A 25,914-nucleotide genomic window follows, 5' to 3' on the forward strand; every position below is an offset into this window, starting at 1 on the left:
AGGGCTGGGATGTGGGGGGAGGCTGGGGGAGGCTGGGACAGGGCAGCCAGGAAGCGCACAGGAATCTGGGAGCCTAAGGAAGAGAGGGGAAGAGGGAGGGGCACATACACAACTCTTGTCTCCCTCTCTCTCTCTCTGCAATATGTGCAATAGCAAAATGCACTAATGCATGAATTCTAGAATGTGGCACTATCTATTTAACCTGGGGTGGGTTGGTGGGGGTGGGGCGGGTGGGACTTTTCTAATATAGGAACCAACCGAGGGCCAGGGAGGCAGGGTGGGGCATAGGTGGGAATGGGGAGTTGGGGAATAACAACTTTTAAATTTTGAGTCCGCGGACTGTGCAGTTTTCCTATTTGGAAGGAGAGTACAGTCTGCCCCAGAGTAGAAGGAAAGCAATGTAATATATGATATATATTCATGCTTAATATTAATGCAAAACCACAAGAACAAAAGATTTGTTTCTTAACCTATCAGCCTAGTAACTGCTTAAATTTTTAAAGTCACAGAAGTGATGGACAATTTTTCCCAAAGTGGAAACAGTCACAAATAAGCTTGCTCTGGCATGTGTCTGTCCCACATCCTACCCCTCTAAATGCCATATCTGTCTTCAAACTGGCCCATGTGGACACATGCCAAAAAGCCATTCCACCTCTGCTTCAAGAGGGATGTACACATGGGCATGGGTAGTAGAGATGGGGAAAGGTGGACAGAGGAGAAGAGAGTGACTAAAGTTCAGAGGCCTGAGGACTGGGAATCAAGTGACCCCACCTCAACCCCCATGTCTCAAGTTGAGGGACCACATTCATTTTCCGGTAAGCCCTCTCTCGCTTCTGTGCTTCAACACCTACCCCCACTAACCCTCCACCAGTACCCGGAAGTGGCCGCCATGGTTTTCTCATTATATTGCCAATATGCAATCTTTTTTATGGTTTAAAAAAAGTAATAATCTCAAGAAGTAATATGCAGATAGACTGAGTATAAACAGATGTACTTTTTTCAAATGTCTATTTTTTTGGAGAGTCTCTTTGGAATTGCAAATGGGTGCATGTTGGGGAAGGTGGGGGCCAGTTGGATGGAAAAGATTTATTATCTAGTGGATCTACAGAGTAAAGATTTAAGAGGTGAAAGGGAAGTACAGAGGCTGCTGTGGATTAGGTATATATGGGGGAAGAGATGATAATATGTAGAAAGTCTGTTCATTATATTTTGGCATTTCATGTATCATAGATAATGTGAGAAGTTTGGGGGGATGTCCCCATTATATTTTTATAAGTCTTTTTTTTTTTCTTTTAGGTGCTTTGTTTAGCTTTAACATTTGGGAAAATTAGATGAATATTTCTCTTTCCTCCTAACTCTGAAGTGCCAGAATTTTCCTAGGATAGTTAGGGCACTCCAGAGAAAAGAGAGATGAGTTGGGGGTTGGGAGGACTGGAGGGTGCTGATGAAGGACAAGGACATTCACAGATGGGAGGTCTGCAGTGCAGAAACAGCAGGACTCTGTCCCCTCTGTCATCATCACTATGCCTGAAATGATGGCACCATTGTCTACAGCAGTTTCCCTGCTTGGGCGCATGGCCCTAATACTGGAGTTCCATTTCTTACTTTGTACCTTAGTGGGCTGGCTTCTGATCAAAGTTGTAGGCAGCATGGCGAGAGATGGCTGACAATCAGTGTGTCCTGACGCTTTGGGGTTTTGCTTGTGTCTGTAGAGCAACCCCAAGATGGAGCAGATGGAAGAGGAGCCGTGCCTACCTGCTCCCTAAAGCACCTTCCCCCAGGGAATTACCTCCCCTTTTCTGTGGCACAATTGTTAATGTTAGGCTTATATTTAAAAAATATATATATATTATTTTTAATTAAAAAATAAAAGCAGGCCAAGATGAAGAACTTGAGTGATTTAGATAAAGAAAATGCATTATGTGTCCCAAAAAAGTAATGGCTTTGAGGCTTCGGTGTTTGCATCCAAGCCCAAGATCAATTGATTGTTGCCTTCCATTCTCTTGGCCTGTGTAGACCAAAGAGGTTAACTATAACCCAGCTGTGGATAATGTGAGATAGAACCTGGAGTCCTTTTTTTTTTTTCTCTAAGAAATCTTGAGTGGTGGCATCTGAGTTGCGTGGGAATCTTTCATCTAAGACCATCTTTTCCCCACCACAAATATGTGTCCAAAAGAATAAAAGTCAAAGAAGACTTGAGCAACTATTACCAGTTCAGGGCTAGTGGTCTCTGAACTGCTAGGAGCCTTTTTCATGAGCACTGTATTCACTTTACTTAGGTAAAGATTATTTTTAATTAAAATAAATGAATAAACAGTGATGCCCTTCTCCCCACTTTCCTCCTTACTGGACTAAATTCAGGAAGTCTACAGTAGAGGTGAATGAGACAACAAAGGCACAAGGTCTCTGTCAGAGATTAAAGACAGTATCAATCCTTCTAAGAAATTCTTCCTACACACACTCACAGTCAGTAGACTCTACCATCTGAGCACAGAACAAAGGCCAGAGAAATGCAAGAAAATAAATTTCAATTGTTCAAAAAAAAAAAAAAAAAAAAACCCTGCAGGTTCCAAACTGGCCTTCTCAAAGGCAATATCCAGAATCCCACTGACATAGGAATCCCTGGGCATTTGCCCAACCTCTGCTGGGTCCCTGGCTTCTGTCACCATTCTGCCATATTTAACACGTGGGGCCATTGGGAGCTGCCAAGACTGGGGGACAGTATCCAACAATCAAGGAAATCAGCTCTCTGGGAAACAGGAGGGTGATGTCCCTAAAATTTTCTCTCAGATTATTTCAAACTTACTATTCCTTGTAGAGATTTGATGTGAAAGGAGAGTTCTACAAGCAGTGAAAAGAACCTGATTTTAGTCCTGCCACTAATATGCTGAGTGACCTTAGGCAAATGACTAAGCTTTAGTTTCTCTGAATACACAAAGGGGAGAGAGTGGGATAGTATCTAAACTCCACCCGGCCCTAACTGTTCTATGAATCTGTACATAAACAGGTCTATGGGATGTTGGCCCAACTAAAAAATATAATGTCACTTTGATTTTTTAACCCTCCTTGTGGATTGTGAATACAAGTACAGGGACCACACATTTTTTGTTGTCTTTCTTCTCTGGAAAATTTGCAGATTGTTTTTCTTTTTGTACCATTCTATCAAAGGTGAACAATGGTGAAAGAAGGACATCAATCATGATTAAAATCAATGATTTAAGAAAGGAAACATTTTGGAGGAGAAGACACCATTATCCATGTATAATGTAGTAAGGCTTTAGCAATACATTATGTGAATTTCATCACTATAGAAAATCAAATATTTTTTAGGTGGCCCAATATTTTTTAGGTGGCTCCAAGAAGCAGTGCAATGCTTCTGAATTTCTTCTTCAGTTTGAGCACAGGAGATGGGAGTACAGATGCCAAGTGGTATGGTGAATGAAAAACTGGCTTAGGTGCAATGACTGACTCACTGGTTTCAAACCTTTTGCACGAACAGACTGGTATTTATTCATAATTAGAGGCTTAGATAGTGGCAGAGAGGAGTTGATGTCTTCACTGGTCTCCAAAACTGAAACTAATCCCAGGAGCCAGATGATAATATTTCACCTATTAGTTTACAATGTATTTCACTTGTTTCAAAAGCAGCCAAAATGAATGGCTGAACTCCTTGTTCCTCTTGTCCTTTCAAACACCAAGGGTCAGTTCTTGGCTAAGTATATAAAACAGGAACAAAGACAGATGTGAACAGAAACAAAAATGTCTATTTGTGTGTATGTGTAATTAATATCTGGAATTAATTCTATTTTTTGCTTGAGTCTAGAAAGACAAAGGGGGGGGGTCAATCATTTGATTCCTATTATTTCTTCTTCCAAGCTGACAATAAACAGGAAATGGATCACTTTCAGAAGTTCACCAGTATTTTTCAGAGGCTTATTTTTTTTTATACTTGGAAAGAAACTAATGAGAGATGGTTTCTTTCCTTCAGTGTATGCATCTTCATGAGCATCATAAAAGAGATGGTGTTTTGTGAGGCTCCAGGATGTTAGATTGCATAGAGGAGGTTAGTGCTCTAGCCAAACTGGTACCACTTCTGATAATAGCCTTTTGTGAAAATTAGATCCTTAATTGAGACACACTGAACCTGAAGGGGGTTATCATTATGCCTATAGCAACTGCTTTCTTAGAAGAAGAATCTGGCAAGCAGAGTGCTTGATGGTGGTACAGTCTGTATCAGCTTTAGGACTGGGGTCAGGATCTGAGATTTGCAACTATTTCCCAGTCTGACCAGAAGCCCGGACCAGGGATAATGAACAGCACTCTGGAAGCTATCATACTTACTCAGCCAGCATCTTCTGCACCTTCTACCTATCCTGCACCCCAGCTCTAAAGAGACAGGCAAGACTGTGTTTTCTCTGTGGGTTATGTTTCCTACGTGACTTACTAGCTAGGTGATTTGTACTCTGAGAAGCTGCTAAGATCTGTTGAGAAAGGGTGAAAGGACCTTTATCCCATGATGTATGGAATCTTTACTTCATGAACCAACCAGTTTTTTTCTAATCAGACAGAGAGAAAGTACATTCTTAAAATAGAATTTGGCTTTTTTTCCTTCACTAAGCTCCTCCCCTTAGAAACCAACTCCAGAAATATTAATCAAGAAGCTTCCAGTGTTCCTCCACTTCTATGAAGCCAGGAACAAGAGCTTATGTTCAAAGGGAGGAATAAAAAAAAATATCCCTTGTTTTAATTGAGTTGTTTGCCCTTGAGAACCACGTGTATCAGTGTAAGAAAAATTATACATATTGGCAAAGCTTTGATCTCCTGGTATCCTGAAGTTCCAATGGACAGAGGGAACATCCTTGGATAGGATGAAATCCTTGCAGAAATAAAGAACTTTTTGAAAGCCCTAAAATGACACCCCCCCTCCCCAATACAACGTTAACAGAAGGGAAGCAGTGACTTGGATCTGACTATCTCAGCTGAGGATTTCAGAACTTCAGTGTGGACAAGGGCACCTTACCACCATCTCCCAATCCTGAGTGACCTCCACTCTTGAGGGCCCAGACTAGATGATACCTCTACTGAACTGTTATTCTGATGCTTCCAGAGGATTTCTTAAGTCACAGAGACAGCTTTGCACAAGATAGCTTTGCTCTTACGTGGGTGCTGGTCTGTGCCATTTAGATGGAGCTGTGTGGTTATTTAAAGCAACAATTAAGGTGCTTTTTCATTCTTCAGAACAGCAAAATGAGTTTCAAAGCAGAAATTATTGCCCAGTAATTTTTAGGATCATTAACGATTCCCCAGTTAGCATCCCAAACATCCCTTCTCCCTCTTTTGCTCTCCCCCTACTCCTCCCTCTGCTTCCTTCTCTGTTGGTATTTCCTGTTTCATCATTTTGCACGTCTTGTTTTATGAAACCAAGTTCTGCCAGAAGATGCTGATTTATTTCTGAGGGAGACAAGGGTTTGGTTTAAGGCTGAGGTTTCTATTTCTTCTCTTGCCCCATTCATTTTGAAATTTCATTGCTCTGGAAAATTTCCATTGGCACACTGGGTCAAAAAGTCATAGCGTAGAGAATGGATGGCAAGACAAAAATATGCCCTTCAGTGAGCCTAGCAATAAAACTTACATTCTACATAAGACCATTAACCAGCGACAAAGCTGTAAGAGCTAACCAATCAGGGGATAAAAGACCTCTGCTCACTTCGTGTAGCTTCCAAGTCTGTGGGCCTCCCTTTCCCACTTCTGGCCCCTTCTGCAATTCCCTGTGTTACCTTGTTGTGACTCTGCAGTTCTCCAAGTTCAATTGCTTTCTTACACAACCGCAGAAACCCAGTAACCTGGTTTGTGAAATAGACAGAGGTCAGTGAGAGGTGGCTCCTTGTTCTGGCATTACCTCAGGCTCAACATGGAACTATAGGCAAGCTACTTATTGGGCTGCTTACTCTCCTGGAAAGATGGGAGTTGAAGGAGATTTTCTAAAGCCAAACTTTGGACATTTTGATGGGTTAAAAGAAAGGAGAAAAGGTATGCACCATGTTGTAAAGGATTTTGTCATTTCTCTATTTTAGTGCTAGGTTTGGAACCCCCTCCCAGGAATTCTGGTAGATAGGTAGGGGGAGATTTTTAAAAGAGGAGTCAGTTTGGGCCCTCAAGTTCACAGTCTTAATCTTTTCCCCTGAGAGCCAGGTGTTTCACAACCCTGAGGGATTTGCCTCTGAGTCCAGCTTCTCACCTGAGACTCTTGTCACAAATCAGGACACCATTTCACTCTGGTATTTTAGCATATATGTCCTACAAAGGCTCGAACCCATTTCCCAAGGTAGTTTTTTGAATTCTTTCTGCCCAAGCTTCTGGAAGAATCAAAAAAAATGCATCAGAGCAGAACTCGTGAGATGTCCCGAGGGAAACAATGCTAGTGACCCCAAGTCTGCTCCCTGCCTGCTTCCCCCTCCACAACTTAATCATAACAAGAAACTTCCCACGAGATTTAAGAATATTTCCCCCTGTGTATCCCTGTTATTTTGGTTGCAGAAGCAGAAAAAGTGGGGCCACCTCAGACCATGGGGAGGGGTGTCTAAATTCATACCATTAGCTAAACTACAGTAATATGAAAATAAATTACAGCAGGTGTGGCTGGTGCTGGGCCAGCTTTCTCCCACCCTCCCCCACAAAATCTCACACTGGAAATGTTCCTGAAACTGCTTCTGGACTCCTGTACCTCAAAAAAATATATATTCCTTATAATCAGAGAACACTGTTTCCCATTCTTTCCACAGGGACATATGTATGCTTTGTATCAATGGAACTTCTTTCAGATGTTTATATGGTTGACACTTTGACAAATGGCCCTCACTCTTGTCTGGCCCTGGCATTAAAATATTGCAGACTAAAACTTTTTCTCAATCCCTGGTTTAAAAATGAACTAACATGTTTTGACCTTTTAAATTTTTCATTAGTTGATTAAAAGACAAACTTATTTGAAACCAGTTTTTCCCACCCCTACTCCCCATCCTCACATAGCTACTTCTTTGCCCCCAAAAGATTCAAATAACAGACATTAAAGACCACTAGGATAGATAGAAGCATGATAAAACACAGTGGAATGATAATTGTATTATCTATGGTGAATATGGAGGCAGTCACAGTAAAATCACTTCCTGTTTTTCCCCTTACAGTCTAGTTTTCCCATCTGTAAACAATAGTATTGAATTACTTGATCTTAAAAGGCTTTTCTACTCCACTTCTCCAGTTATCACTTTATTGCACACACACACAAAAAGGACTTCCCCCTGACTCTAAGGTTTGTGGTTTCCTTAATGCAGTAGAAAAGGCACCAGCTTTCCACTCAAAGCCTGCCTGAGGTGCAACTACTGCAGGCCCATGACCTCATTGAGCAAGACTTTTGTGGTGCTTGGTTTCTTTGGGGATAATAGTTACAACACAGGTCTGTCATCTAAACAAAATGACAGTGAATGTTAGCCCCACTTCCTCAGTGTAAACTGCAAAGCAGTCTCATTATCATCTCAGTCTCTCTCTGAAATTCTTATGTCCTCTTCCTCCATCAGAAGATGTCATCCAAGAATGGTCCTTCAGAATGGAGGCCTAGCTGGGCACAGGGGTGCACGCCTGTAATCCCAGTGGCTTGTGAGGCTGAGACAGGAGAATCATGAGTTTAAAGCCAGCCTCAGCAACTGTGAGACGCTAAGCAACTCAGTGAGACCCTGTCTCTAATAAAATACAAAATAGGGCTGGGAAAGTGGCTCAGTGGTGGAGTGCCCCTGAGTTCAATCCCAGGTACCAAAACAAGCAAACAAACAGATTGGAGGTCTCCTCCCCAATCTATCTGCCCTGCAGAGCAGCGGGTTTAGTGACATTCCCTGACTTGTCCCAGAGATTTCCTCACTGGTGAATCATGCTTGCCTCAGGGCTCAGTACTAAGAGACCTAAATTCTAGCTCTGATTGCACTTATAAAGCACTGATATTGCCTTTTTCCTATAGCTAGCATTCAAGTATCAACTGAGTAGAAGGCACCATAGTAGGCTCTGAATGGCTGTCATCACATGTAGACTAGGAAGACTGGGAAATCTGAATGCCACAATATTTTACTGAGCACCTGTTTTATGTTAGTCTCTATATAATTCCCACTATGACCTTGACCTTACTTTCCATTCATTGATGAAAATTTACGGTAATTATCCCAAGTCAAAACCTTGCCAAAAAAGTTTGGGCATGACTCTAGACCATAGAAAGCTAAGTTTTGAAAGCCAAATGGCCTAAACTTACCTCTTCCATGTATATGTTTTTAACCTTCAACTAATCTTTTCCCCCTCTGTTGCCCTAAGTCATCTACCTGAAAAGCCTTGTCTTCCCAAACTGAGTATAAAATCAAGGAAACAAAGTGCCAGTTGACTATGTCATATGGATTAAACATTTATTAATTTAACTGAATCTTATAACTGCTGATAAAAGAAGTATGGATTCATTTGACCAAGGACAGTTCAACATACAAAAATTTAATCTAGTAACTTAATGAATACCATCTTGATTAATATCTTGATCAGGAACCAAACAAACCAATCTTTGGTTTTTTTTTCTCCAATCATGATCATAAACATAAATTGATCAGCCCACCTTACAAGGTTTAAGGACCCACTAATCTGATATTTGATGCACAGATTTGGAGTTAATATATAGGCATCCTCTATTTTTCAATTGTAGAATAAAGAATAAAAGGAGTAAGCACCAGGACAGGAGGGAATGGGTAGCACTTGGAGGATATTGAAAGCATCTATTATTTGTAGTCCTGTATGAGAGAAGCATGGGCCTAGGAGTCAAGGGTAAGATTGGACCTTCTCTGAAAGACTTTCCTAAGTCTAGAATCCCTTTGAACATTCGCTCCAGATAAAGAACCTACTATAAACGACGACAGGCACAGGAATTAAAGTGAGCATCATCCCCAACTACAGAACTTGAATGAAGATGTAATGTGGGTATAAATAACAAATTTAGGAGAGATGTGTTAACAAAAGAGGGAGAGAGTTTAGGGGAAAGAAGTCATGTCTCAAATCCAAGGTTTCTTGGATGATGGCATATTTGATCTCAAATTCCCAATTTTCCATAGCACCAGTTTACTGTATGAATTAACCATGGTCTTACTGACATTTTAAATGGTATAACTTCTAGAGGGCAGTTACCTAGTCATTTACTCCAAGCAGGTGTTCAGGTAAAAAGGGACCTTCTTTTCGTGTGGGATACTATTGAAACATAAGTATTCAAAGTGACAGCCTGGCCAATTCCAGATAAAGGAGGGACTTCTAATGGCTCTTTACTCCCATCCAAGCTCTAGCAACCAGCTGGGAAAATGGAGTAAGAAGGAAAATGTGTGAATAGAAACCTCCCCCTAACCATACATACACAAAATTAAGTAGATGGCTTCTGCTTGTCTCCAGGTCTTTCTGTTCCTGACCTAAGTATCACCTAGGTAACTTGATGTGCACAAACTAGCCAGTCCAGTTCATGGGACAAGTCTTCTACCACTGTATCCTAGGACCCACTTGCCCTCACCTATGTCTCTTAAGTTGCCTCTATTAAGTTTGATCTTTGGCAAGACAGGACCATGAGTTACAATATAGTGATATCTGGAATGTCTTAGCACTTTCTCATCTGAAAGCCAGATTAGAACCCCTCTGTACAGCTCTAAATGTTGGTGAGGCAAGTGGCACTCTGGATGCCCCCTAGGGGCCCCAAGACTGGCTGGCTTAGTGGGTCTCCAGGCAACTTTTATACATTTAACTTTGGATTATTTTTCACAATGTCTCAGCCTGGGGAAAGCAAATAGGCCTTTTGAGTCGAAATGTGCACAGGGACATCTCCAAAGTTAGTGTCATATCCGCACTAGAACATGTTTTTTAACCTCCCCACATGTGCCTCTTCAAAGCTTCCACCTTTTTCATTAAATTTCTGTCATAAAAACATGACATCAGAATAAAACACAGCCTACTACTTTCCTATAATATAAAAGTACCAGTAATTATGAACAAGGAATGCATGAAGTATGTAACAGAAAGCAGAGTGCCATGAAGCAGGCAGAAAATAAATCAGCATGTTGCAAGGCCACCTGAGCAGTTAACTTAGAAGAACAGAAGAGAGTTGGGTGCAGTGGCACAGGTCTATAATATTACCCAGTGCCTTGGAAAGCTGAGGCAGGATCTCAAGTTTGAGGACAGCCTCAGCAATTTAGGGAAACAGCATCTGAAATTTTAAAAATAAAAGGCTAGGGGTGTAGCAAGTAGTAAAGCGCCCCTGGGTTCAATCCTAGTACACCCCCCCCCCAAAAAAATGTTTAAACATAAGAGAGCTGAAACAGACACTCACCTATAATACTAGTCACTGGGGAGGCTAAGGCAGGAAGATCACAAAGTTTGAGGTCAACCTGGACTACTTGGGGAGACCCTGTATCAAATTTTTAAAAAAGGGCTAGTGATATAGCTCAGTGGTAAAACATCCCTGGATTCAATCCCTAGTAAGAAAGAGAGAGGTTTTGACAGATAGGGACAGTGGATTTCCAGGCAGAGATAATATAGCATGAGCAAAAATATTATGGTAAAAAATAAGGGGCACAGACAAGGCAGTGATTATACACTTGGATCCAGTGTAATGAATGGGAGACAGGTTGGGAAAGATACATTTGGAGTACATTGAAACATGCTTCAATAGGAATCCTATTAGGACTCACTGTAGCAGTTCTCAGTGGCAGAGTATTTCTTCATGAGCAGAGCAGCTCATTCTGTCCTTTACTAGTTGACACTTCTACCCAGTTCAGATTTTTCTGTTCTCTTGGAGGAACCTACATTTTCCTTTCTCTCATAAGTATATATGGTACCCAGTAGCAATTTACACTTTCAAGGGCATCCGCTAAACCCAACAAGACTTGACATTGTATATGTGTTTGGGGAGGGGGAGTTAGTTGTAAAGTCATGGTTGTAAAGTTGGTTCTATACTCAGCTCCCATTTCTACATTAATTGTGAAAGTTATTCCCAGAGTTACTTACCACTTAGTACAATTAAGGAATTTCTAAAGGGGAGCTTGTGGTTCAAATCTTATCTTTTGTTGATCTGTTATGTGTAACAGAGTAGACCTTGAGAAAAAGTGTAACCTTGAATGTCTCTGAACCTTCAGCTTGCATCTGAAATTCCTCCCCTCAACCCAAAAGCATCTCTATTCAAAGCTCATAATTAGTCCGCAAATTAAAAAGGAAAAAAAAAAAAAGACATGATTAGTAGAAATAGAGATTAAGTGTAGTTGAGTTTTACCAAGTCATTGCTAGTGCAAACAAGTAGAAGGAATAGCCTTTTATAGTAAGCAAATCTAGAAAGAATATTTTGGGGAAAGCTTAGTATTATCTACCCTAGTAAATAAAAGATTGACCCCCGATCTTTTTGAAAACTGGTGCTTGCATATCAAACAATCAGTTTGGGAAACTCAACCTTTTCCATGTTAGATATGTTTCTACCTCATTTGAAAGTGTACACCATGCTCAACATGCCAATTTAGCCTGTATATTATGAAAGCAGAAAAAAAAAAAAAAAGGACATTCCCATAGGGCATTTCAGAGTATTTAAAATTCATACTTCATACTTTAATAGTTCAATCTTCCAATACCTAAGTCATTATAATATTTTCAGCACTAACAAGTTAAAATGAAATGAGTGAATTCCAAAGGGACCCATCCTGCTACTTCTTATATTGGACATAGATGAAATGCCTACTCTTTGGGATTCTTGTGCATGCTAGCAAGCTCTCTATAAAAGTCTTTTATATCTGAGTTCTACTTTCAAAAAACAAATATAGTAGGGGCCTATCTCAGAGACCTTCAAGTAAGTTTGAAAAATTGGGAAAAAAAAATACAGCTAAAAAAACTCAGCAGCTATAGATGTGAAATAGGCAAAATGAACCAGAGTGAAAAAAAAAAACAAAAAAAAAAAAACTCTCCTAATAAATTTAAGCTCTCTTATGATCCCAAGGATATTCTAGTCTCATTGTCTCAACATTACAATAGACCTGTTGGCTAAACCACCGTATTCAGAACAGATGCAAACTGTTGCAGTGTATATAACTAGTATCATTTGAAAGAGTGGTGCGTGAGAGGAATGCAATGACTACGAGTTTTGCATGTGTTCAAAGTACAGTACTTCCAAATCAAAATCAGATTGATTCAAAACATTCCAAATTGAGTTATAACCTTGTAAAATAAATGCTCTAATTCAGCCATTGGGAAAAAGGGTTATTTTATTTACATAATTTATCCTAGATTTAGAAACGTTTCAATTTTCATTTCGACTCAGGATGCATTCCACCAATTTAAGATGGGCTGGTTTCTGCCAACAGAACCAAAGTGTGCAATCTGAGTCCCACCCAAATCTTGCCAAAGCAAGTGACTTCTGCATAGCTGGAAGTCCCCATTTTACCTGTTCAGGTATTTGCACAAAATTACCCCTTGTCTTAATAGTTCCCTGGTTTGATGTTTAGGCAGAAAAGCAAATTCCAGGTGATTTTTCTGAGCTACTTCACATTTTTTTCTCCAAAAAGATAGCTGCCAATTTTAACATGTCATGAAATACAAAGCATAAATATCAGAAATTAAATTTTAACATGGGATATTTCTTGAAACCTAACTCTAGTTTAGTTGTCCATTATTCAAGTGAAGTTATTTTAACCCCAAAGAACAGAAGGGCATTGTATAATTCTTTAGGACAGTGTCTACATGGCTGTGAAGTCTGTTACAGGTATGACGCCAAGTTACTATACTGTGATTCCATGTACTTCTGGGAGGAAGTACATGAAGAAATATGCTTGGCTGGGCACTGAGTTCAGCTTAAAGTACCTGATCACGCTTAACAGAAGAGATTCAAGATGATTCATACTTCCAACATGAGACCAGAAAAATCACAAGCCCATATAGCAGCAACTCTATAAACAGGTAGCCGAAGTAGATTTAAAAGTAGCAGCCTGGGGGCATCTTAACTGGTCTGGAAAATTGGGTCAGAATTATTCAATAAGTTCCTCAACCTTTCCCAGAAGAAAATGTGATAGTGTCTTTTATATGGAAATTTCTTTGTATATATGTATAAACTTGGTATGGCCTTAATGCTGCAGTTAAGGATTTGTTTGGCTACCACCTTAAGCAGCGTGTTAAGCAATCGCTTCCTTAATGTAACATTTTTACTTCTTATTGGACATTCAACCTTGAACAACCAATTCCCTTTGGCCCCTTACTCTTCCCTTTTTTGCATGGAGTCATAAAAGTTATGGCAGTTATTTTTTGGCTTGTAAAAAAATCTATTTCTGCAGTTTGAAGATGGAATGTAAAATTTCTGTGATACATGTATATAAAAGTATATTTATTGAACCATCCATACACATATCCATGCTGATTCCAATGGAAAAAAATTAAAGTTTTCTGAAATTTTCTGTGGTTAAGTCATAATTGTTATCATCAGACCAACTTCATGTGAGAAAACTTTTGAAGTCTTGCAATTACCCCAGAGAGAAACTTATGTATAACCTGAAAAACATTTCACTTTAGACAAGCTTTATGCTGAGAAATGAGAATTCATTTGTTCATTCAAGAAATATTTATTGGTAGGTACTACGGGGGATAACAAAGATGACTCTAGACACAGGTCCTGCCCGTAAGGAGCTTACAGTCTAGTGGGGGAGATAGAACACACAAGTGGGTGGGATACATGGTCAGAGCTAGGCTTTGGTAAGATGAATCTAATATTGTGTATAAAATAAGCTGGAGTAAGAAGAGATAATGTGGAGCTAAAAACTACTGAAATTACCTAAGTGAGGAGAGATGTGAAAGACTAGTGAGGTAGAATGATAGAGGACTTAGCTGGAGACTGGATGTAAGGAGTTAACAAAAAGGGAAGCAGATGACTCGTAGGATAGGCCATGTTATGAATGAAGAGCAATGAAGGAACAAAATCATTTTGTGTGGAAACCCGGCACTGGGATAGATCAGGGACAATCTGATACAATGGCTAATTACCAACACCAGGAATTGAACAAGCTCAAAACAGCCAGTGACTTCCTCCCCACCCCCTCCAAATTTCCAACATTTTCCCCTACTGAAATGTCACAGTGCCTAAAATTTAGTGCATTCAAGACTACCTCCAGGCATTCTTTGCTTTTAAGAATGAAAACTGAAAATTAAATTGTTATTTAGGATTTCTAGAATAAGTCACTGTACCTTCCTATAATTAGAAATATAGGAATTAATTCCCCAGTCCTTGTCCTCTAGGAGCTTATAGTCTAACAAGGTAGTAAACAGATATAATTCTAACTCTAGGTTTAAGGAGTAAGTTATAAACCATGAGAAAGGTATCAAGTGTTCTAGGAATACTTTAACTTTAAAAATGAAGGTCAGAATTTCTGCAGTTTGAAGATGGAATGTAAAATTCCTGTGATACATGTATATAAAAGTATATTTACTGAACCATCTGTACCCACATATCCATGCTAATTCCAAAGGGGGGAAAATTACGTTTTCTGAAATTTCATATGGAAATTTCACATAAAACTCAAAGACAGGGGACAAAATGGAAGGGAAACATGAGAACAAATCTGTTCCTCATTTTGAATCCTGGATACATCAGTCCCCAAAAGGGATTCCCTATTTTTGATACAATTTTTTTTTTTTTGGGGGGTGGGGGAGGCAAGAAGGGGACCTCCTGAACTGAACCTTGATAAAAATTACTTTGATGGCAGACTAGGGTCCAGGGTACAGATGCAAAAATGTATTCAAGGAGAAGGCACTACAGCCAGGGAATTAGCAAGGCCAAGCTGATTAGGGGGACCACAAGCAGTTAGCATACTGGAGCATCATTTCTATAAAGAATGAGAGAAATAACCGGAAAGGAGTATTAGGACCCTGATACACATATGGCACTGCCAGGCACTAAACAGGGTATATGCCTAAGGCCAAATTGCTGCCCCCTAGGAGCTTACAGTTATAACAATACAAGGTGGAAAAGCACCACAATGTACAGAATACAAAATGCTGAAGGATTTTAGAAGAAAATTACAGCTGAGTTTCAGCTATTAAAATATTAGGATACCCAATAGCTTTCTGAGAGAGCTAGTAGTAAACCCATCCCTGAGGGAAGCAAAAGTTTTTAATGTCCTTAGACAACAGACCCTGCTAGAGCTGGGCATGAAGCCAGTTCTAAAAGGAAGAAAACACCACACACACACACACACACACACACACACACACACACACACACACCTGGGTATGAAAACTAGACTGAAGGGTGAACTGAGTAAGCAAATAAAATGTGATGCCTTCCCTTCTCTTCCCACATCCTGAACTTTAGCAGCATTGGCCTTCCTACAGGGAACCTGGACTGGTGATCCCTGAAGATTCTCCATATTTCTTCTACAAGCATATTAGGAACCGAACTGACCAATCCACTGAGCCATCTGTATCATCTGTAAAATGGAGGAGTTGGAAAAATCATGTATTAAGCCTTTCCAGCACTAACAATGTTTTTCTATGATTAAAAAACTACAGGAGTCTTAAGTCTTTCCTATTGGAGATAATCAGAATGGGGGCAGGGGGAAGAAACCAAGATAATAATCTGATTTTTCCTCACTTAAAAATGTTTTTCCATATAAATCACAAATAATCCCTATTCCATCAGCTAAAGACTACTTTCGTTCAACCCTCCCTTCAATATCTCTAACATCTACTTATACATGAATTTATTTTTAAAACATGTCCTACAAGCTACTCTAGTTAAATGTGCACCCAACTGTAAAGAGAGAGAGAGAGAGAGAGAGAGAGAGAGAGAGAGAGAGCGCCAGCCCACCCTCTTCTTTCCTATGCCAGCTTCATGGTGTCTTCATTCAGTGCATACACAATCTTCACAACAAAATTTTAAAATGTGAACAAATCCAAAGTAGAACAGGTAATATCAAAGCATGGTGAATACCAGCAACCAAAATGGCTTTAATTGCAGCAATAGTTGAAATTGTTTCTGCCCAGATTGATACAATCTTCCCTCTAATTACCACCAAAAATATAGGCAAACATCTCGTAAGTGGATTCCTGAAAAACAAGTACTTGCTAAAGTATTTCAAAATGAATTGATAAATACTTTAAACTTGGCTTTAAGAAAAAAAAAAAAATCCTAACACATGCTGTACCGTCCATCCCTTGCAAACCTGTGACTGGCCATATTTCAAAGTACTAAACATTTCTGTATTACTAAAACCATCCACATCACACTTATAGAATTAACAGTGGAATAAAAAGAAAAAAGAAAAAGCTACCAGGCTCAAGTTGGAAGCCAGGGAGTAGAAAGACTATCCACAAAGTTTTCAAAAAATATAAACAGAATTGAATATAATCTTGATTTTAAGCCATAAGCATAATCAAAACCAAAATTGGTTAAAGGTGACTTCTAATCAACTTTTCACTCATTCAGGTCATGCTTTCAGACAGTGACATGAAAACATGAGCAAGACAGTCTAATTTATTATTCTGAGCTAAAAACATATCCACTAAGAATGTACAGAATTAAAGTTTTATCTCAAGTGTGTCACCATTTTTCCCTTACTATAGAGTTCACAAGCCTACCTGTGGTCCCTAGAACCTCAACATCAAGTGAACAAATATAAACCCCAAATGGCATTACTTTAAGACCAGAACTCCTTATTTCACTGTATGTAGTGCCATACGGCTATCATTGAACCAGCAACCTTTAAATGCTCCCCCATTCCACATAGGACATTGCCCAGTTTTTAAAGCACTGTGGAAGGCTGTCTCCAACTGCCTGTTGTCTACTTTTGGTATATAAGTTACCTAAAATCCCCACATTCCTTCTTTTACAAGGTTAAAAATTGTTGAACTAAAGTCAGAAATTATCTCATCTGTATGCAGTTCTGCAGATTCTTTTAAATAGCACAAAAATAAAACGGAAACAACATCTTTAGATCAGTAGATTTGACAAAAGCAACCATTTACTTAAAACAAATAAGTCATTCAGCATAAATCATTGCCTACAAATCTAAACTTCATGGAAAGATTATTTCCATACTGAGACTAACCGCTTTCTATAAAGTGCAACATTTTCCACTGTATCACTAAATTCTAGAAGGGTCTTCAAAAAAGGGCTGAAAAAAAGTGTCAAGAATGGCAATTGTATGTATAAAACAATTATAAACTCACTTGAATTATAGTAAAAATACTGTGATCATCTACATTCAGATTTCAAATTTATATCAAATGAATTATCCAAATAGATTTTTTCAAAATGCAGAAACAGTCAGGCATGATGGTACATGCCTAAAATCCTAGCAAGTGAGGAGGCTGAGGCAGGAGGAACGCAAGTTCAAGGCCAGCCTCAGCCACTTAGTAAGAACCTGTCTCCAAATAAAAAAATAAAAAGGCAGGGAATGTAGCTCAGTGGTAAAGCGCCCCTGGGTTCAATCCCCAGTTTAAAAAAAAAAAAAAAAAAAAATTTAAGAACAAGTTTACTATTTTATGTTACTATACAATCTGCAAATATCAAAAGAAGCCCTAAATCCAAGTTCAATGATTTGATTTGCATTAAAGTAAGTGAACAGTAATGATAAACTTGTTCTGAATGTATTTCAGACTGAGGTCTCCATATAGTAGTAATTTTATTATAGAAATCCTATTCACTAAATATGCCATTCAAATATAAATAAGTAAACATGATTCTACAGAAAAAACAATTTTGAAAGTCATTCTGCTCCTTGCTACACAGATGACTTTTAAGGCCTCATAATTTACCTGTTCTAATGCCATTTCTTCCATCTGTTTTATTAAGGATAACACCATGTAATGTACAGAGTAGATGTGAGAATTAAGTTTTCTAACGTAATGAAGTGCAATTGAACTAATGCTGTGGTAGTAATCCAGTCATCCACAATCAGATAATTATTTTTGGATTATCCTTTTCACTACTCCCTAACAATAGCTCAAAAGACTTGAGAACACAGGAATACAATCTCACTAAGAAATAAAAATATTTTTAAAAAGCCAAGATCTACATATTATTTATTTATTTATTAGTTGTAGATGGACACAATATATTTATTTATTTTTATGTGGTGCTGAGGATTGAACTCAATGCCTCACACATGCTGGGGCTATAGCCCCAGCCCCCAAGATGTATATTCAACAAGCAGGTCTTAAAAAAGACCAAAACACACTAAACCAAATTAAATTCACTCAGTTAAAATATTTATGGGTCAAAAATCTCAAGCTCATTAGCAAAGTATTATGAATTGGGCTGTTCCTACAAATAAAAATTTGTACTTTAAAATCTGAAAAAGTTTTATGTAATAAGCTGCTGCTGCCCACAGAAATCTTAGAACAACGTATTTCACTTCAACTTTCTAGCAGTGTCAATATATGCATCTTTATGCTCTCATGTTTATTCTGTAAGCAATAATGTAAATAATGGTATTGGGATTCTTAACAGTGTCAACTATGATGCTAAATCCTATTTCTTAGATCCAATGCCATTCAAAACCCCACATCCATCCCAATTCTGATGACTTGAAATTATTTAGGAAACAACTTTTGTTTTCTGAGATTATGCAATAATTCCTTGCAACATTATAAGCAGCCATATAGCACATATTGCTATACCTCTCCCCATTTAAACATTCATTTACACACACACACACACACACACACACACACAAAATGCACGTGGCCGTACAAAAAATAGGAATTATTAATTACTTAGAACAGATGCTATTCTAATTCCTCAGAGAGATTTACATTTCCTAATTATTTATCTGAGGCTGAATTTCACTTCCTTCACTAGTTTCCCTAATCCCACTGTTCCACTTACCCACAGGAGTAGGGACCATTAGTGTTCTCAATGGGATTGCTTTACTTTTGCAAAACATTTGGTATCCTTGGTCCCCACCCAATATATGTTATTGCCCCTCAGAACCCTTACAAATCTCACATTTCCAAATGCTCTCCAGGATGTACTAACAGCACCAACTCAAGAAATAACTATATCAAATTAGTGCCCTTAAACTTCTGATTGATATGAACTTGTTTTTTTAAATGCACAACTTTGTACTCAATTATAAAAAGTAATTTATAAGCTATCTTTAATTTATGACCTTGAAGTTACTGCCAATTTAAAGCTTTCTTTTTTAATCAAAAGCTTAATATAAGCTATGAATTTGCAAGTTGATTTCTTTCCAATTATCACTAATCTGGGCCAAATAAAGTGATTATCAAAGAGTTACTTAAAATGATCCACAAAACAGGCATGTAACTCGGTTACATAAATTTCTTTATGTGAAGGAGATGGTGGCAATTTTCAAATAGCTGAGGTATGGAGACTAAATTAATAACATCACTTCAGTCTTAACTAACCTGTTCACAAAAAAATCTACAATTTCTCAGCAATGGTGAAACTAAACTGCTATTTCTATGTTATCCTCAAATGAAAAGTCCTAAGCATGAACACTGTTAAGAGTAAATAAACTAAATTTGACTAACCTGGTTGCCCTAATTATAACAAGTTACCAATATAAAGGCTTGTCTCACACATGTAAACAAAACCTTCACCCACCTCACACACAGCACTCAACAGATAACATACTATATAAAATGAGTATTATTAGTCTATATTGCCAGATTAAATTTTCTTCCAGAAATATTTTAATAAAAATTGGCCATTTCCAAGAAACACCCACTGCATGCCCATCAATAAAAGAGAACCATAACAAAATAGAAAATTTACCATATGGCTATGATTTAAAGAAAAAAATTGCAGACACTAAACACATCAGCAAAGTCCAATATTAAAGTCGCATTCCTTCTTATGGGCTATGATTAAGAATCTGATTAGATATCAAAATAAAACTTAATACAAATGCTTAACTATTTAGGTCAAACGACCTCTACAAAAGTATCTGTCCTCCAAGGCATTCCAGTTTGAGACTCAGTTTTAGAATAAGGCATAACAAATATTAACAAAAGACATACAAGGTGATGAAAAGAGGAACTCTACAATTCCCCACATACTCTGAACCTAATAAAACAAATCTAATTTTTTTTTTTATTATTTTTCTTTAAACAACTGCCAAGATTGGAATCAAAGATAAATAGAAGGCACAACAGTTTTTGCTCTGGTTGTTATTTGGTTGGGGGGATTTTTTTTCTTTTCTTTTCTTTTTTTTTTAAACAAATACAAATGAAACATGAAAAAACTCTACTTCAAAAGAATCTAACAGTTCAAGAAAAGCCTATTAATTGCATTCTAGACATTTAAAACCTATCTCACAATTTAAATTTCAATGGTAAAAACAGTAGGCTTTAGAATTATTTTGTGATCACATATCAAAAGAAAAAAGTTCTATTAACACCTTTTATTCAGTTTTTAACCACATCAGGGAGAATCAAATGTCAAATTTTCCAATGGCAATTTTTCCACATCAGAAGGTAGTCGTAACTCTCAAAGAATAAACAATTTGGATTTTTCCTGCCTCCAAAATGCTTATCAAATCCTGCATTCCTCACAGGTTTTGAAACACGTAGAAAATAAGTAAGAAATATTCCAATGAATGAAACATACCAAATGTCAGTAATAAGCAAGACACATTCCTTTGGGGAAATGGATGTTTAAAAAAAAAAATTCCAGTCTGTATATGCAAAGTAAGCAAGGAAATTCAGTCTTTTTTCTTCTTTAAAAATTCGTTACTCTTAAAATAGCATTCCACAAAACTGGAAGTGAAGGACTAAAAGGCCAGGAGAAGGGAAAAGGGAAGGAGCACACACCATTAACACAAAAAGAAGTAAAATTGTACAAACTTAAGCAGTTTATAAGACTAGGATCATCATACTCCAAGATAACAAAGGCTGGTTGAAGAAATTCACCATTCTGCAGAAGCTGGGGTTTTTATGCTTCATGAAGACCAGTGAAGAGCAATTCACTGCCGTGGAGCAATCCCCCTTCCCACTCCAAATCCTGGTTTCTGCACCATGCCTCCACGGGGAGGGCCTCTCATTCCACCGCCCAGCCCACCTCGAGGGCCTCCAGGTCCCCGCAGGCGGTTATCTCGACGGTCCCCTTCCCGAGCAGCTCGAGTCTTCTTCTCTTCCACATTCAGTCGGACTTCACCTCTGAACATGATTGGCTGGAAGAAATCAAGGTAACCAGACTCAGCGCTTATGAACTACACCTACCAAAAGTAAAATGACGCTACCATAAAGAACCAGCAGCTTACAAATCAGTCAAGTTCTTGCAATCAATTTTTGTTTTAAGCTCAGACAACATATTTTCCTGTTAACAAATGCATGGAAATGTGGTAAGGTAGGCAGGCTAGTTAAAAAAAGCCAAATTAAACAACATAAGTAATTGTCATTATATTTACTTAACAAATCCTAAACAGGATAATACAAATAAGAATTGCCACCTTCTCCATGGATTTAGAGGCTTAGGCTAAAACTTCATCATAGAATATGCAGAGATGGTACTATACATATTTATTCTAAGTACATTCTCATCTCAAAAAAAAGTCATTATACTGAGGCAAATAAAATTCTAGACACTAGCAAATTAAAGGCCAGGGAAGTTAAGACACTTGTCTCTTACAAGTGACAAGAGTAAGTCTATGGGTCACTGAACTAGTGAATGGGGGAAAAGGAACGTAATCCACAGCCTCCTGTCTGGGAAATATAAGCTTTAAACCACTGTGCTATATTACAACATAACATAGTGATCAATGTTGCATAAACTATTTCTTTACTCACAAAACATTATTAAAGAGAGCACAGCAGCAGACTTCTACCTATGCAGTAAAATGAAGAAAAGGCAAGATACATCTATGGTTAACCCCAAAGAAGGAGTAACCTCCAAGTACAATTCCCAGACAGGTCTTAATGGGTTAAACATGATAGAATAAATTACATTTTACATATAAAGACACAGCTTAAGGATGAACACACTCTAAAGAACCAAAACATACCTATATTTCAAACATAAAAAAAGGAAGAAATCAAGATAAAAAACTGCTTACTCTGTTACTAAGAACTTTCTGAACAGGCTCAGAATCATCGAATACAACAAAACCAAAATTGGGTAATTTTCCACCACTGTTTATGCGCAGCTCCACCACATTCCCATAATCTGCAAGTGAAACAGATTTTCAAATAATTTATTAGCAGAAAGTTCCCTCTTAAATGTTAGATGTACACTGTTCAGTATCACTAGACACTGAGCACCTCAAATACATCTAGTCCAAATGGACATGTACCTTGAGTGTAAAATACACACTGGATTTCAGAATTAGTATTTTTAAAAAATAAAAAAGGAAAACAAAACACAGGCTGAGTATCCCTTATCTGAAATGCCTAAGAACAAAAGATTTCAGATTTTCTTTTATTATGAAACATTTGTAAATGTATAAAAGATATTTTAGGGATGGAATCCAAATCTTAACACATGAGGTCAAGTGTGGATTTTTTTTTCTTTTTCTTCTTTTTTTCAGTGGTGCTGGGGATTGAACCCAGGGCCTGTGCATGCAAGACAAGCACTCTACCAACTGAGCTGTATCCCCAGCCCCAGGTGTGGAATTTTTCATCTGTGGCATAATGTTGTCACACAAGAGTCAGGTTTTAGAGGATTCCAGATGCCTTTTTAAAAAACTTTTTGGGGCCTGGGGCTGTGGCTCAGTGGTAGAGTACTTGCCTCACACATGTGGGGCACTGGATTCAATCCTCCACACCACATAAAAATAATAAATAAAGATATTTAAAACAAACAAACAAAAAACTTTTGGTAGTACTGGGGACTCAATCCAGGGTGCTTTACCACTTAAGTCACACCCCCAGCCCTTTTTTATTTTCAGACAGGGTTTTGCTAAGATGCTAACACTGGCCTTCAATTTAGGATTTTGTTACCTTAGCCTCACAAGTCACTGGGATTTTAGGTGTATACCACCATGCCAAGCTTAAGAGCATTTTGGATTTTCAGATTTAAGGAAGCTTAATCTGTACCTGATTTTTTGTTTTTGCAGGAACGGGTACGGGAGATTGAACCCAGGGTTGCTTTACCCCTGAGTCACATCGAGACAGGGTATCACCAAGTTGCTTCTTCACTAAGATGCTGAGGCTGGCTTTGAACTAGAGATCCTTATGCCTCAGCCTTCCAAGCTACTGGGATTACAAGCATGTGCCACTATGCCCAGCTCCTCATATATTTATATTTTGAAATGATTTCTTTGTACTTTAACATGACTACTAGAAAACTTAAAATTATATATGCAGCTCCTCTATTTCTACTGGATGGTGCTACACTAGATTAAGTAGTGGTTAAAACTAAATAACTTACTTTGAAAGAAATCTTTAAGTTCTGATTTGTCCACTTCATGAGGCAGGTTGCCAATGAAGAGTTGGTGACTATCAGGATGTCTCACAATTCTTCGGGGCTCAATATCACCTTGCTCACCAGCCTCACGGACTTAAGAGACAAAAACAACAAGGAAAGACTAGAGAAAGACCTTTCAGGGACTATTCATAAGCAACACTTCTATTACTCCATAGTAAAAAATACTAAAATATCATTGTCTCCCAAGTTGTCATCTCAAAATCACACAAACTAGAGAAATTACCCAATTCAGCTCTTACTTGGTCTGGGTCCTCTCTGAGGAGGAATATTTATTCGTTGCTCTCGTACTCGTTGATCTCTCTGAGGCCTCTGTGGTGGAATCTGAGATTCAGGCTTAGACTCTGGACGGGGCTAAAATTATTTACAAGTTAAGTTTTGTCTAAAAACATAGCAGGCTCATATTTTTTCCTGTGAAGTTTTTAAACTAACAATAAGGTTCAAAGTAAAATATGACAGTTCCCTCAAAAAAAAAAAAATCATTAAAAAACAACTATATGCCAGTTCCTGTTCTCTAAACCTCTGTTGAGTCGTATTAATTTGTCTCCAGTCAGAGCCTTACCTGTGAAGCTGGTACTTTAACTACATGAGGTGGTATTCCAGTAACAGGAACAGCTCCACTGGGAGGAAGGTTCTTACTGGTCACAGATGCCCAAGAAAATGTCTAAGGGACCAATGTTACATGATTACATTACTTATCAAAACAACATAAAAGCTATCAACTTTTGATTTCCTGTGCATAATGTATGTATCACATTCTCATAGATAGAATGGAGATTATAAACATCTTGCAATTTCTTTCCTTCATCTACTCACAAATTTAGGATTAAAATTCCTTGAACTAATGATCAAGTTAAAGTCAAAGATGAAAAGATTGGGGATAAAGAAGCTACTTTTAGTCAATCTGAAGATACACACACACACACACACACACATACACGCACATCATATATGTACATGGATAATCCTCAACTAGATTTCACTGTTATTTTCATTAAACTGATGTTTGCATTTATATTGTGCTATAATACTAAAATAATGATTTACAACTTAAGAAGGATCACTAAGTTTGAGGCCAGCCTCAACAACTTAAAGGGATCCTGTCTCAAAATAAATAAATAAATGAATAAACAAAAACAGCTAGGAATGCACCTCCATGGGTAAAAGCATCCATGGGTTCAATCCCCAATTCCACCACTAAAAAAAAAGATGAAGTATCAAAAGCCTAGAGATTGTTGATAATGACTGATAAAAATGGAACTTACCATTTGAATACCTAAGAGGCATTCAAGCTACCTTTGAGGGGGTAGGAACCACAGGCCATTTCTTTTGATGTTACAAAGTGACAGGCATCATGCCTCTTATCTGAGACATGGCCTAGTATGTAAGAAATTTCCCTAAACCAATAGGAAATGCATCAACAAGGTTAACAAAGCAACTAAAAAAGGAGAAAAGAGTTTTTTTAAAAGTAAAAATAGAATAAAGATGAAGACATGTTCCTTACCCTCAAGTCTTCCTGTACTGTTTGAGCTATATCTGTAGGTGCTGGAGAAGAACTCTTCTGAGCATCCTCAGGAGCAGGTTCTTCTAATACCGGCTCAGACTTTTCCTCTTGGATTTCAGATACGGGTTCTTGCTCTGGTTCTGGTTCAGGATCAGGCTCTGGTTCAGCAACAGGCTCCTCTAAATGTTCTTCCAAGTCATTGCTTTCACAGGAAAATTTGAGAAATATCATTCTGCCTCCACCGACTTAGAAATTCTTTTTTTATTGGGGGGGGGGGGGCGGATACCAGGGATTGAACCAGAGGAGCTTAAACACTGAGCCACATCCTCAGCCCTTTTTTACATTTTATTTAGAGACAGGGTCTCAGTGAGTTGCTTATTGTCTCACTAATTTGCTGAGGCTGCCTTTGAACTTACAATCCTCCTGCCTCAGCCTCGCAGGCCACTGGAATTAGACATGTGCCACAGCATCCGGCAGAAATTCTTAATAATATATTAACCATGGAAAAAACTTCTCTCAGGGAGGAGGCTAGAGCTTGATGGTGAAGCACATGCATAGGATGAGCAAGGCCTGGGTTGTATCTCCAGCACAAAAAAAAGAAAAATTTATCCGTCTTTTCAAAAAAGATAAAAGAAGCAAGTTTAAGGGGCTAGGGTTGTGGCTCAGCAGTAGAGCACTCGCCTAGCTCGGGTTCGATCCTCAGCACCACATAAAAATAGATTAATTAATTAAAGATACTGTATCCAACTACAATTAAAAAAATAAATATTAAAAAGAAGTTTAAAAAGTTATTTGCTCAAATTCATTCAAAACAAATGAAAAATTTTCTCATCCTATAGAAATGCTAAAAGTATTGTCATTTACTTATCACACATCACAAAATCTCTCATACCTAATGGGCTGGGGGAAGAGGGAAAGAGGAAGTTGCTGTTCTTAAAATCTATAGTTT

At 38.2% G+C, this 25,914-nt stretch overlaps 1 protein-coding gene across 1 annotated transcript in view; it reads right to left on the bottom strand.

Annotated features, from left to right (window-relative positions):
• Positions 1–13,623: 13,623 nt before the first annotated feature.
• The window catches only part of G3bp1 (G3BP stress granule assembly factor 1), a 38,479-nt gene continuing 26,188 nt past the window's right edge, over positions 13,624–25,914 (bottom strand). The window contains exons 7-12 of the mRNA XM_076856411.2: positions 24,966–25,167; positions 24,024–24,125; positions 23,704–23,815; positions 23,408–23,536; positions 22,095–22,204; positions 13,624–21,212 (exon numbers count right to left, since the gene is read on the bottom strand). Coding sequence (XP_076712526.1) covers positions 21,006–21,212; positions 22,095–22,204; positions 23,408–23,536; positions 23,704–23,815; positions 24,024–24,125; positions 24,966–25,167 — 862 coding nt within the window. The 3' untranslated portion in view covers positions 13,624–21,005. The remainder of the gene's footprint in view (positions 21,213–22,094; positions 22,205–23,407; positions 23,537–23,703; positions 23,816–24,023; positions 24,126–24,965; positions 25,168–25,914) is intronic.

This window comes from Callospermophilus lateralis, chromosome 5 (assembly GCF_048772815.1).
Source record: "Callospermophilus lateralis isolate mCalLat2 chromosome 5, mCalLat2.hap1, whole genome shotgun sequence".
In the NCBI taxonomy this organism is placed as follows: Eukaryota; Metazoa; Chordata; class Mammalia; order Rodentia; family Sciuridae; genus Callospermophilus; species Callospermophilus lateralis.